Raw genomic sequence first — 14,275 nt, forward strand, 5'->3', positions numbered from 1 at the left:
GTATATATAAACACACAAGTCGAGAACAGAGCAGAGGCAAGACACTTGTATTAGCTCCCACCCACTCACATTCTTAAACCAGCCTAATTTTGACCCTTTAGAGTTTGAGGACTGTTTTAAATGCAAAAATATTAGACACTTGTCTGTGTCTGATCACAATTCTATGTTTATTCCATGATGTTTATCCATATTAGTGAGTCAGAAAATATTGAGGCTAAAGCATCACATTAATAGGCAGGCAATTAGTATTTTGAGAATAGAGAGGTCAGCAATGGGAGCCACTATATTTCTCATTAATTTTTTCACTGTACCTTCAACAACACAAAATATTTAATCCCTAACCTGTCCTCTAAAGAGAGACTGGGATTGATTTACTAAAGGAGTAGAGCATGTTCAATCTGTTAGGAAAGTTTCATTTAACTAATGATGTTGAGATCAGGCCTCTGTGGAGGCCAAACCATCACTTCCAGAACTCCTTGTTCTTCTTTACGCTGAGGATTTACGCGGGGAGTCATTACACGCCGCCCAGCTTCCTTAATGGGACTTTTGGTATGGGTATTCGTTATCGGCGAGTACGAAAAAAAAATTTGGTACGGGTGCATATATACACACACAGTATACTGTATACATACATACATACAGAAAGGGATCCCTAGTACTATGGGTTGGGTTTAGAAACAATAGTTGTTGCCTGTGGCTCATTTTCTTCAGAATGTTCCCTCCATCAGCACCCTGGGAGCCTAAAAGCTCTGGGTGCTTGTTGCAGTCCATGATGCTGCCTATCATAATTATGCTACCTGTATCATTCTGTGCTGCCCATTTAACACTTTCCAGAAGAACCCCCCTGTATGAAATGGTTACATGATTTTCTAGTTCATAATCAAAACTTATTGTCAGGTTACCCTGCTCAGAAGCCCAGCCAGCCAATCAGGGGTTTAATCAGGTTAATCAAGTCTCAGAGGTACCACTGCTGCTTTTCAATTGTTTTGTGAGGCTGGACTGCACCTGTATAACACCATTTACATGGGAAGTCTATATATTTAGTTTACTAAAGGTAAGCTCACTAGGCTAATAAAAAAGTGAAGCTGTGTTCACTTGAGGGCCCATTCCCACCAGGTGCGAGGGGCTGTGCTGGACGTTTTTTCCAGCGCAGCCACAGTGCAAGACAAGGCAATCTTCCTTGTTATGGATAAGCACAGCACACACCACAGTGTTGTATTATCTGCACTCAAAAAAGGGTTGCCACGGCAATGCGTTTCGAGGCTCTGCCGCTTTGTCAAGCCACTCTGGCTCCACTGTGGTTTTACGTACAATCAGGGGTCTCGTCGTTCTTTGTTCTTTGTCCTGCTACTAGGATCATCATCTTTGCCTACCCCGAGTTTCAAGCGCTACCTATGGTGATAAGTTATCTGGCTTCTTGATGAATGTTCAACATTCTGATCCATGCTATCATTTGTGAGTTAAAGCGTATTTTTCTCCATCTATTTAATCTCTATCCCTCGGATAATGTGTTAGGTGTTGTGCATTGTTTTTCTTTTGTTTGTGTTTTTCAATCTTTCTGGGTCTCTTTCATTGCATTTCAGAGCAGCACACCTCAGCCCATTAAGATCATCATTATTGAACTAAATATATCGGAGTCATAAACAATTGTTCGCTCGTGGTCATTGCCTTATTTGTTCGTTAAAAAAAAGTACTGCATGCCATACTTTTTATCAACGCAGAACTTAATGAAATGTCACTAGTGACATTTCAATAAAATTACAAAGAAAAGGAAACAGTGTGATGTGCTGGGATCGGCACATCAGCACTCTGTCGGGCAAAGCACGCCAACAGCTTTGCGATGTAGCGCAGCTGCTGGTGTGAATGGGCCCAATCATGTTCTAGCAAACACCTTGTTTGTTTGTTTTTTAATTCTCTAGCACATGATTGGGAATTCAAAGTGAATACCAGTTCCCCTTATTACCAAGTATCCCTTTGTAAAGTGAACATTTACTTTGCTAAGTAGCCTGCCTCTGCTTCTTTAGTAAATAAACCCCAGTGAGTTTCTAAGGAACTGTTGTAGCATCCAAAGAAAGTCTCTTTGCAAGGCACTAGTTGCCTCAGATATTGCATATAGTTTAACTACTTTCACTAGGGATATTAGGTGAGGAGCTATATATTGGTTGCTTTTACTCTTTTTTTGCTCACAGGATGTAAGTTTAATGACAATGGGCATCGTTTAACAGCGAAGAGGAGTGATGCTGGACCTCAGGGTGGTGAGCCTGCTAGAGACAGCACCAGTAAGGAGGTGGGTATAAAAGTTAAAGCTCCCTTTTTATTTTAACTGATGTGGGACAATTTAAAAAAAAGAAACTGAACCTGGAACTGGGCTTTAAAACAACGTCCAGCTTTCTAACAAAGTTGTTCTTTAACCTCATATAATAAAATATTGTGGACTTGTTCTCCTTTAAGCCTTCCTATACATGAGAGTTTGGTTGCAGTTGCTAAGCAGTGCAAGAGGACTGCTCCTCTGTTTTCTTAATATGCAATTACAGCTAATTAGAAAGTAGCTTACCTGTTGCTACGTCTGCTCTAATGTACAGGCCACGCTCTGAGATAAATATACACTGAGCAAATGTTCTTCCATTGCAACAACACTGATCAGTCATAAGCAATGCGTTTTAATTAAAATTCCAGCTCTTCCAATGGCTCACAGCAGGCTGTCTGTAGAGAAACACTGCCCTCCTGTGTACACATTTATCACAAATCAGCTTCGTTTTGTAGGGCACATAAAAAAAGACTGGCTGCTCTGGACGGCTATGCAAACACATTTTTTCATTAACAGCATCCACACTTACAACAAATGTATTTCTAATAATTTTCAGAAGAAGCAATTCACTCGCTGAAACTCGCAGAGTTTTCTGGAAGTGTTGCTGACTTACAACTGGTGACAATGACCTATTTAAGGTCATAAGAGTCTGACACAGAGAAACAGACAAATTACCCATCACTAAGCACAACATCTGTTAGTGCACTGTTTACATAGCCGCAGCAGGATGAATGCAAGTCCTGAAATTACTTGTCTGATCAAAGCCCTATTAAACACCTTTTATTTAAATTCAATGTGACGCTGCTTTTTTCTGGTCTCATCTCTGTCTCAGTTATTATTACTATTATTATCATTAATTTTATATTCCGCAGTGCTTTACAATGTAGGGGAATAATATAAATAAAATGCCTTCTATCTGGGTGATTACTTACTTACCTTGGGGCCATTGGGCTTATTCAGTAAGTGTTAAGAGCAGTGATGATATGAAAATTACACTATCAGTCAGCAATTAGAAAGCATTTTACTTTGATCTGATGATTGTTAATTCAAAGTTTATTCGTTGCCATGGGTTACAGCTTTTTGTGGTCCTTATTGTGCTCTATATTGCCATAAAGTGAATCTCTAGACAATTATTTTTAGAAAATGTTTTAGAGTAGGGAATGGTTAGATCTGTGTCAGTTTTTATTTTATTTTTGGCAGTCTTGTTGCAAAGATTTTCCCTCATTTTCTGCTCCAGAGACACAACATTGAGTGTTCAGAAATCTCTCCAAAAGTGAGGGGAAATCACAACAGAGATTTTATAAAGTACTCTTCCAATGCAGTGGCGCCCGGGGCAGAATTTTTTTTCGCCCCCCCCAATTATATAAACATCCACTGGAACTGTACCCCGCACCCCCACACACCCACATGTTTTTATTTTAATTTTTTCCAGTTTTTTTAATATTTTTTTTTATAAACTTTTAATTGTTTTAAATCAATTTTTATTAATTATTTTTTTATTAAATATTTTTATTTTTTACTTTACTTTTAGGGGCTTCGGTGAAATATTAGGGGTCTAAACAGACCCCTGATATTTCCCTTTTAAAATATAAAAAGAGATTGAGAACACAGAGTCCTCAATCTCTTTTTTTTATCCCCTCTTATCAATGAACAGGAATCCTTTATGAGTTGCCCTGTTCATTGATAACATGAGGACAGAGTATGTTTACTATAACTACAATTATGAATGATGTAGTGATGTGGTGATGTAGATCACTCCCATTCATTCATAATTGAGGATACAGTAACCATACTGCTCTCTGACATGTTGTTACAGGAGGCTGAGCGAGCAGAGCAGGGAGGAGAGCCCAGCCTCCTGTGACAGCGTGGGCTGTCTCTGCCCCCACACCGCTCTGCCGGACTGTGATAGGCGGCTGAGCGGTGTGGGAGGAGAGACACCGGTTCACGGCGGTCTCCTCCCGCAGCGCTTGGCCGGCTGTCACTTTCTCTCCTCCACGCTGGGACAGCGCCCAGCGGGGAAGATAGAAATCATGGCTGCGCCAACAATACGGCAGGAAAATGGCACTTTCGACATTTAGCCAAAAGTGCCATTTTCGGCCGGCGCTCCCCTTTAGCTTTACGCCTGGGGCCAGCGCACAGGCTGCCCCCACGGTTGTTACGCCACTGTTCCAGTGACCACATGAGATGCTCTTTGGATTCTAGCTGTAAAGGATAACATTAGCATTTCACTGATTGCCTTTACTTTTACTCCATCCTAAAACATTTTTTATATACAAAAATATACACCTACAGATAATACTTTAAGTGAGCAGAAATCTTAATATTATAAGAGTGGAACAATATTAGTATGATTCTGATAATACCACCCATATCTGATCAAATAACCATTAAAATAACAGACGCAAAAATATGTGGTCCAAACCTCTCTATCAAATCCTAATGGCTTGTTCAATTTTGTCATAGTAGCTACACCACCTAGTATTTATGATTTTAAAAAATAGTTTGAAAGCATTAGTGGAATGGTTGGAAGATGTCCATGTTGTTGCACTCCCTATATTAACTCTAGGGACTCTGGGGCCAACAGCCATTTTTCCTAATTCCTGGTAAGCAAAGATTAAAGTGACACTAAACTCAGGAGTTACATTTTCAAAATACATTCAAGTACCCCAACTATTACCAAACATGTATCTTATTTGTGTATCACTCAGCTGTAGGCCCTCAAATCATCTCTGAATTCATGTCCTTCCTTCTGGAGGGTGGCTACTTTTAATCTCCATGGTCCCTGTGTGTGTTGTAAAGTAGTCACCGCTCCATGCTCACTCCCATGATGGACCTCAATACCACTACAATTTAGTAAGCTAACCATGAGATTAAAGTCCATCACAGGAGTGAGTTTGGAGCAGTGGCTACTTTACAACACACACAGAGACCATGAGGAAAAATAGTATCCACCGTCCAGAAGGAAGGACAGTGTCAGCATGAATTCAGATATGTTGTTCAAAGTTAGGGTACTTGAATGCATTTTTCAGTTTTAACTCCTGAGTTTAGTGTCACTTTAATGGGAACGCACCAGATTCACATGTGAAAGGAAATATAAGGAGCATGCATCAGGTTCAAATATGAAAGCAAGGGTTTAAGAGATAAAATGAGACATTGATGAGGCCTGGTTTAGTCCATATTTATTGAAAAGATTTCTTAAGTTCTACAAAATAACCCAAATATAACTGTGTAGACTAAATGCAGCATATTCTAATAAACAGAAACTTGAAAAAAAGCACTTTCCAGTATAACAGCACTCTATGGTACATAGACAGAATAAGATTGATAGAAGCTACAAAATAAAAGTCAGGACATGCAGGTCAATGTTTGCTGCTTTCTGATGCCAAAGAAGATTTTAATGACACTTACTTTAATGGAAGTGATCTCTTCTACAGTTCAAGGTAGAATCTATCTAGTGAATAGGGGACAAGCTGGCATAATCCCCGTATGACTCTAAAGTAGGGAAAGACATCTTGTTTTTCAAGTGAAGAAAAATGCCACTCAAGTTTCTAATTGTCCTAACTATACCGAGGGTACTTTGTAAAAGCAATTTATGAATACCAAACGCGGTTAGATTAGTCTCCCCTTCATATTTCATGTTCAATGTTCCTCTAAGTAAAATATGCACATTCTCCCTCTCATTCAGTTATGAGCGCTACGTAAAAGGCAGGGGCACATTTTTTTGATAATGCACATCTTAAACTTTTCATTAAACAACCACATTTAAATTCTACCTTTTTCTGCACTCTGACATTTTTGTCTGGCATTTTCATTAATTTTGCGACATACATAAATGTAGCTGAAATGTTAACTGATCAATACTTTGTCTCTCTCATGTAGCACTAGAATACCATTCCCAGAGGAACACACAGCAGTACAGAAATTAAATGTGTAAAATATCAAATGTTAATGTTAAACACAGCAGCACTTAGAACGACGGAAAAGGCTAAAACAATTCCAAATGGACAGATGGTACCACAAATTATCCACAATCACTTTTAAAGATTAAAGTTTGTCCTGCAGAATAATTCACGGACGCATGCTTAAGTGTGTCCTTTTACTGATGGCTCAGTTGTCCAATTATTTTTTGCGCTCGTTACAGTGAGAAATGAAAGCTATGAAGGAAAGGAAAAGAGCAAAGACACAAGTGAGAGGGACAATGCTATGTGTCTTATAACATTAAATAGCACAGGGTCACTTGGTAAAGCAGAAAATGGGAAGCAGGAATAGAGGAAGTTTCATGCCATTGCATTTCTGTAGCCAAAACTGAATTTGTAGTTCTTATATCTTTAAAATTGCTCATTCCTTAAATTCTGATTGTTTTAAATTAAACGTGTCACATGTGAAGCAAGAAAACAATGTCAAAAAACAAAATATAACACTGAAGAAATCACTCCGTGTAGCACTGCCCCATGCCGGTGAAGGTAATTATTCAAAATGGAAATGGCCAGAGATTATTTTGCATAGAAAATTGTACATTAGTCCGAACACTCACAGGTAAATTAAGTAACATGAAAAGAATCCTGACACAACAAACAGAGATTACCAAACGTTTTATAGCCTCACTTAATCAAAGCAAAACTAGAAAACAAATTGCAGAACTTATACAACTTTAAACAAACAACCATTAGCTGATATGTTAGGGAAAAGAAATACAATTAAAAATATATATCTTACTATATGCCTATTTATCTACACATTTGAAATACAGAAATATATGCTTTTTTTTTTAATTTAGTTACAATCCGATATGCAAAAAAGAAAAAGTTGCCAGATAACCGACGAACAATCTATCTACCTAAAAGAACACACCACTGAAGAATGAGCCTGGCTAAAAGAGAACAGCAAAAAACATATTTATATATATTTTTTAAAAGAAAAAATATTGGAGGGGGAGGCAGGTAAATCCTGAAGTTCCCCTTTAAAACATCGGAACAAGCCAACTGTTTATTAATTTATCACTCACATATAATAAAACTGCAGTGTAATACCAGCTTACATCGCAACTATGTTTCAAAAGAGTGAACACAGGAAAGAGAAAGATTTCAGCATAATCATATAAACATTTTCCCTGCCAAGTGCATTACAGTAGGGGTTAAAGTCCTTGGGCTCTTAATCATATGTTTGGCACTGTATACTTTTTTTCAGAGACAAAGGTGAACACGTACCTATTGCACCACCACCATACATAAAAGATATCACATAAATTATAAACTACATTTTCTCATTAAAACTTAGTCTCACATTATTTTCTTCAGTGCATACCCAGAGATGACCTTTACCTGCTGCCAGTGAAGACCTGGCATAAGGTACATTATACGCATATGGCACTGATGTTCAATTTCTTCTCTTCAAATTAATTATAATTCTAACAATGTTCCAAGTGAAGGGAAGCCCCATCAGGCATATAGAGATTAAACTTCATTTTTTCAAATACCAAACCAAACCATATTACCTTAAAATGTCCTTGCATACTAGCTGAGTGAAACATTAAAGCAACAGTATCTCCCAAATAGGAAGGATATGGACAATGTCATCTGCGGCTTTTTGTATTTATCATAGCGAGAGGTTTATGCTGGCTATGTGATAGAAAAGATTAAATAAATTCTATGATTTCATTTTCTACTAAAAATGTAACACTTTAGCGAGAATATGGATAATCATGTTTCCCCAGTCACAGAATAATGCTGCAACAAAAAATATCATAGTTCTCTTACTAAAACAAACAAATACTTAATTTAAATGTAATAGATAATAGCGACAAATACATGAACAGACGGATAGATGGATATATGGGACAGAGGGATATATGACTTCTTCTATCATATGCCAAGATGTACATTTTTTTCTCACTTATCACCTTCCAGGTGTGTTATAACATGCCTCATGGTCCCTAGTTGTCTTCTGCTAGGACAATCCATAGAGTAAAGGTGGGTGGATGCAGAATAAAAGGTGGGTGGATGCAGAAGAAGTTCATCCTGTTAAAGCCCCACTCTAATATGACACCATTCCCAACCCTCCCTCTACAACCCCTCAAAGCCATCCTTTTATTTTTCCTTACCTAGTGAAGCAAGTTATACTCATAGTAGTCTCCCCCTCCTGGTTCCTTGACTGCCTGTCCCCTGCCATACCCTTGTGATGATGCCACAATTTGACATGTACCACCTACCTAAACATTATTGCTGACCAAGTACACTGATAGCCGTAGCCTCTTTCAGCAGGATAATGCACCCCACCACACTGCAAACATGGCTCAAGAATGGTTTGAGGAACACAACAATGAGACTGATGTGTTGACTTGGCCTTCAAATTCTCCAGATCTCAATCCATTCGAGCATCAGTGGGATGCGGTGGAAATACAAGTCTGATCCATGGAGGCGCCACCTTGCAATCTGCAGGACTTAACTAGTGACACATAAAACCAAAAACACAGATAGACTGATGGCCATATATAGATAAATAGATATTATTTTCAGTTTGGTATAACAATATATGCCGTAGCATGGTATAACTTATTTTTATTGTCTTTGAAGGTCTGGGAATTAAAGTATGTGCTAATTTGTCCTCTCCTCATTAATTGTTGTGCACCAGGTTGGCTAGATGACATGTATAATTTGCATCCCTTTAAAAAAAAAAAAAAACAACAGATGAGATAATTATGTAAGACAGTAGAGGATTATCATACCAAGAAAGCAGCAAGACTCCTTTGGGGTGAGTCCCAATCAAAGCAACTGTTAATGTAGTAGGCAGCATTGATGAGCACCATGACACAACGCTTCATGCGGATAAAGTTCCTCAGCAGTAACTGTGAGAGAGATGAAAAGATGAAAATATTATCAGAACAATTAAGTCTCAGAATGACCTGGAAGGTTGACAGCTCCTTCTAGACAATCAGGCTTAAAAGATGTGTTTTAAAGCAAGAGTTGGGAAAGGTTCAACAGAGGGATCAGTTTAAATCAATAGAGAAAAATAACTAGGCTCAAATTACACATACAGCTCCCTGAAACAAATGGTTACAATGAGATGAACTGTTTATAGCATAAAATTGACAAAACTAAGCATGAAAAACATCATTATTTTGCTGCTGGAAGTGATGCTAGATGATCATAGAGATATTATAGTTAGAAGTTACCATGCAATCAGATGCAAAACACAGGCCAGCTGTCTGGAAGAATACTTTTAATGATAATTAAAAGTTGGAACAAAGACATAGAAATGTTGTCCTTTAGATTTTTAAAGTGAAGGTTAACATAGCAGGGTTATAAGGTTATAAGAAGGTTAGTCATAGTGGTGACTACATCTCCTGACATTTTTAGGGTCAACCACACATAAAACTCATATTTCGGTTGCTGGAATGTCAAATTATATATTTATCTCTTATATTACTCGTTGGTATATCACATTCCCTGATGAAACACAACACAAAATGAACACATAACAGGGAATCCAATTTCAAGGGCATTGTACTTTGTGGCCTTTGAAAGCAGGTGGGTATAAAGGTTTTTTTTCTAATCCTTGATAAACTTTACTTTTTACTATTTTAAAGTGCTAAGGAGATACAGGAAAACATTTAAAAAGGATCCTAAAGCACCACCAACTGGCTTAAAAGGTGAATGCAGAATATTAAAGGATACCTTTTGCAAAAATTGCAAAAATGTAATATTTGCATTCTTCAAGCCTAGAAAGCATTGCAATCGTGATCACTCGATCACATCTGCAAAGCTCAGGCTTCTGCACATTTTCAAACTGCCAGAGCTCCTACGGAGGTACAAGGTTTCAGTTAGGAGAGATGGGGGGGAAGGACAACTAGACCTAAAACCTAATTAAATCACTTCATACGGTGTCCAGCCATCCTCGCTCTAGGTAGCGCTGCCTATATTCCCGCATCTGCTACAGCAAGGATGGCTGGACGCCATATGAGGTGATTTAATGCAGTTTGAAGTCCAGCAGCCCCCCTCCCCCCCATCTCTCCTAACTGAAACTCCATACCTCAGTACAGCAGAGCTCTGCCAGTTTGAAAATGTGCAGAAGCCTGAGCTTTGCAACTGTGATCGAGTGATCACAATTGCAATGCTTTCCAGGCTTGAATGCAAATATTAAATAAATGCATATTTTTTAAAATATATTATTAATTATGCATTTCTTTATTTTTTGCAAAAGGTGAACTTATCCTTTATTATGTATTATTTCTAGTTTACATTTTTTTTTTGTCCTAACCACAATAAAAGGAGTACATTATGCACATAACCACTGTGTATTCTCTAATAATGCCTAATCCTCTTCTTTCTTTGCAAGGAGAACACACAAAAGAAGCACCTCCATGGCTCAGGAAAGGAAAGAGCCGAGTGCTTGCCACTGGGAGCACATTCTCACTGGGAGCACATTCTCCTTTTTGAGAATGGTTGCCAATATAAAAGATTGTTTTGGATACAGGGCAATTCAATTTGTTTAAATTATTAGGCTGTCTTTTTAAGGGCAACTATGCACAGGGGTGTCCCGAGGCACGATGTCATCCGGAGCCGGTACTGGGTAACACCCCGCTATGACGTCATCGAGCATATGCATGATGTCATTGTGCAAATATGGCCATCTTTGTTATAAAAGCCGGCAGAGAGAGAAGGGGACGTTCACCTGGTGGGATAAGGTATGCCACTGAGTCCCCTCCTCTCTCCAGCAATTATTGGGCTTTTGATCCATGACTGAGTGCCCGACTGTCAGTCATTCAATGGTGTCACCCATGTGCGGGCCGCATCCCCCCTAGTGACGCCACTGACTATGCACACATCCTGGCCACCAAATTACCTTTCTAATCAAAGACTGTGCTGCAAACATACAACTTTGTACTGGGCAAACTTGCATATGTGTGCCTATGAGAGAGGGAAGAAGGGTACTGAGGGTATCAGGTGTCTCAAGGTAAACAATTACAATTGTCTTTTCCCCCAAACAGGCTTACTGGAGGGAACTAAAAAGATCAAGCAAATTGCACCTTCGGAGATTGGAAACACTCTATACCTTTATTATCATATTATAGTACATATAACAATGTGTTTCAGTCATGTGCATGTATTAACCATTAGTAAAACATGACTTAAAGTGACTCTGTCATTTTAACAGGGGAAAACAAACTGCTGACAGGTATGATGTACAGACAGATGCCTACACATTATTTCCAAATTTTTCGGTTCCACTGCTCTGCACAAATGCCAGCCATTCTGATTGGGTAAAACGTTAGCATTACCTGATATTTTGCCCACACCGTCCCACCTCCATTCATTGGCCCATCACTATGATGGACTGCAACATCTGCCAATAGCAATGTGTGGAAGGAGGGGTTGTGTAAGAAGCATTGCCCTGCATTTACGTGGGGCGGAAGCACTGAACACTTCTGCAGGTAGGTGCAGGCACTTCCATGTGCCTGCATTTAACACGTCAGCAGAGTCACGTTAAATTTCATAAAAATCATTTTACCCTCAGAGATCAATAAATTCCAGTTACTATTGAATATGAAAAAATATGAAAATTGAAATATGAAAACTAACTACTAAATTCTGAAACATTGCTTTTCTGTGGATAATTTCAGTAAACCAATGAGTAGATTTAGGTAGCTAACACAAGAACTTGCAGTCAGATATTTCTCATGAAAATCTACTATAGAAATTGTTTTATTTAGATATGGAAAATGCAGTTTTTTTTTTTTACAAGACAAATGTTTAGGACTGCCAATGCATACGTTTTGCAAAATACCATGACAAAATATGTGTTTTTACATTTTGTGCATTTGATTGCAAGTGCAGACTATATTATCTGATTTTGCATTTTCACATTTCATAGAATTTTTTTTTTCATCAGTCCTTACTAATTTTTCAATTTAATTGACTCCTGCTTTCAAATTATGATTTTACTCCATGTTAGAAATGGATGGTATAAATTGATTTGCAAAAGATTGCTGTCTATCACATTCTCAGCAGGTGCAAAGTATGGAACACCTTGCTCGGGGCTGATTTGTAAGTTGCTTCCTTCCACCCTGTTGGCTCCCTTAATTGCCCAGGTTCAAGGACAGAAATGAGTGAGATGTGACAGTTCTGGGACAAATACAAATTCCTTTATAACCCATTGCATGCCAGAATGCTGCAAACCATTTAATATATCTGAATCAGTACAGAATCTCTTCAGGAACCCATAAACATGAAATGCAGTATATCTTGCCCAATCCAGGTAACTTTGGCATCAATCTTTATATCTATGAGGATTGATATGATTTCTTGTGGGAGCTAGTGAATGCCCAAACAATGTTTGTGAGCCAACTGCTATTGTTTCCCCAAAGATGGAACCCTTCCCTACCTTCCCACCAGGGGTGTCTCACTGCACTTCATACCCTGCAAAAGTGTATGTCAGGGCAACATAAATACAATGCAAGTACAGAAATTCACCCGCTGCTTTTTCATTAATCCAGTGTGTAATTTCCTATTTGAGCTGAGAAAACATAGGGGTTGCTTTACTAAAGGCAAATAGGCCATTTACTGTGTAAGGGAATTATCACTTTGCAAGGGAATCTATCCTCAGCTTAGTGAAAGAAGTGAAGCTCTGCTGACTTCCATCATTCAATCACGTGCAAGCAAAATTACTGTTTTGGGTTTTTTGAATTTTCCTTGCACATGATTGGATAAGTGAACAGCATATTTGCCTTTAGAAAATCAACCCTATTGTTTATAAAATCCTAACCAGCGTTGTCAGCCCTGCCTGATGGACTACAGAACTCCACCTATCCCCCACTCTTTCTCTCTCTCCACATGCATACATTGATTTTTCTTTCCCAGCAAAACAATGTTGCTGCTTGACTAACAGGAGCCTATCCACACACAGAAGAACATTAATTAAACCAGTCATGTATTAATTAAAGAGCAATTTTCATGCAAAATGTTAGCATGACTCTTTGGGGTTTTTTGTGACCAAAATTACATATTTGATTCTAAATGAATGTGCAGCCAAATAGCGATTATTCTCTCTTAGACTGCAACTGCAAGCACCTCTTTTTCAAATTAAATAAATCTCACATTTGGCACAGAACTAAGAAGTGCAAAGGAGCACTTTTTTAAATAGGTGCAGATATTCTCATTTATTATGCAACTTGTGTACAGATAATAAATCTGCCCCTAGCTTGCAATGTAAAATATAATATGTGATAGGTTAGCAACCACAATCATTGAGGCGCTATTGATAAATGTCCCCCTTTGATTGTAGTGAAAGGGCTCTTGGAAGATGTAGTTCTGGGGCTTTTCTACATCAACAGCAACTGAGCTCCCTTCAGTTGCCCCTGCAAGAATTTTAAAAGTCTGGTGATAATATTACAGGCAGCATTAAAAAGCTGTTTGAGAGTAAATATGGGTCATGCATATGCAGCACTAATCCTTTATCATGCATTTTAAAGCAAAATCAAAGATTGTTCACTGGATGATCATGTGGCAATGACATGACAACTAATCTATTACTCTCTCCCACTAATCACAGAACTTCATCATGAAACAGTTGTATACAGTGTGAATACTGAATAACTTCATTCATGTAGACATTTGATTTATGCAAATGTTGATGATAACAGCAGCAACAATAATGATAATAAAAGTTACTATTCTACTTCAAGGTGTTTGGGCATATAAAAAGCAACAACAAATATTTTAACTGACTATACGCAGTTAATGAAAATTATTGCATGAATACAAATATCTGAACAATAAAGGAAATCAGTAAATAATTAATTAAATACTATTAAAATTATATTAACAGTAACAAAAATCCACAAAAAAACAAAAATATGACTGCAGTTTCGATACGGTTGTACGGTCTTTTATCATAGGGCCCTCCTTACCATCTTGTCTTGATTTGTATTGTGATTGTAATGTCTTCCTTATATTGTAAAGCGCTGCACAA

At 38.1% G+C, this 14,275-nt stretch overlaps 1 protein-coding gene across 2 annotated transcripts in view; it reads right to left on the reverse strand.

Annotated features, from left to right (window-relative positions):
* MCTP1 (multiple C2 and transmembrane domain containing 1) overlaps positions 1 to 14,275 on the reverse strand; it is a 339,981-nt gene that overhangs the window by 165,042 nt on the left and 160,664 nt on the right. For both annotated transcript variants that reach the window (XM_018560532.1, XM_018560531.1), the window contains exon 14: positions 9,033 to 9,152. In XM_018560532.1, the coding sequence (XP_018416034.1) occupies positions 9,033 to 9,152 (120 nt within the window). The remainder of the gene's footprint in view (positions 1 to 9,032; positions 9,153 to 14,275) is intronic.

Source organism: Nanorana parkeri, unplaced genomic scaffold (genome assembly GCF_000935625.1).
Source record: "Nanorana parkeri isolate BGI_ZX_2015 unplaced genomic scaffold, ASM93562v1 scaffold462, whole genome shotgun sequence".
Taxonomy (NCBI): domain Eukaryota; kingdom Metazoa; phylum Chordata; class Amphibia; order Anura; family Dicroglossidae; genus Nanorana; species Nanorana parkeri.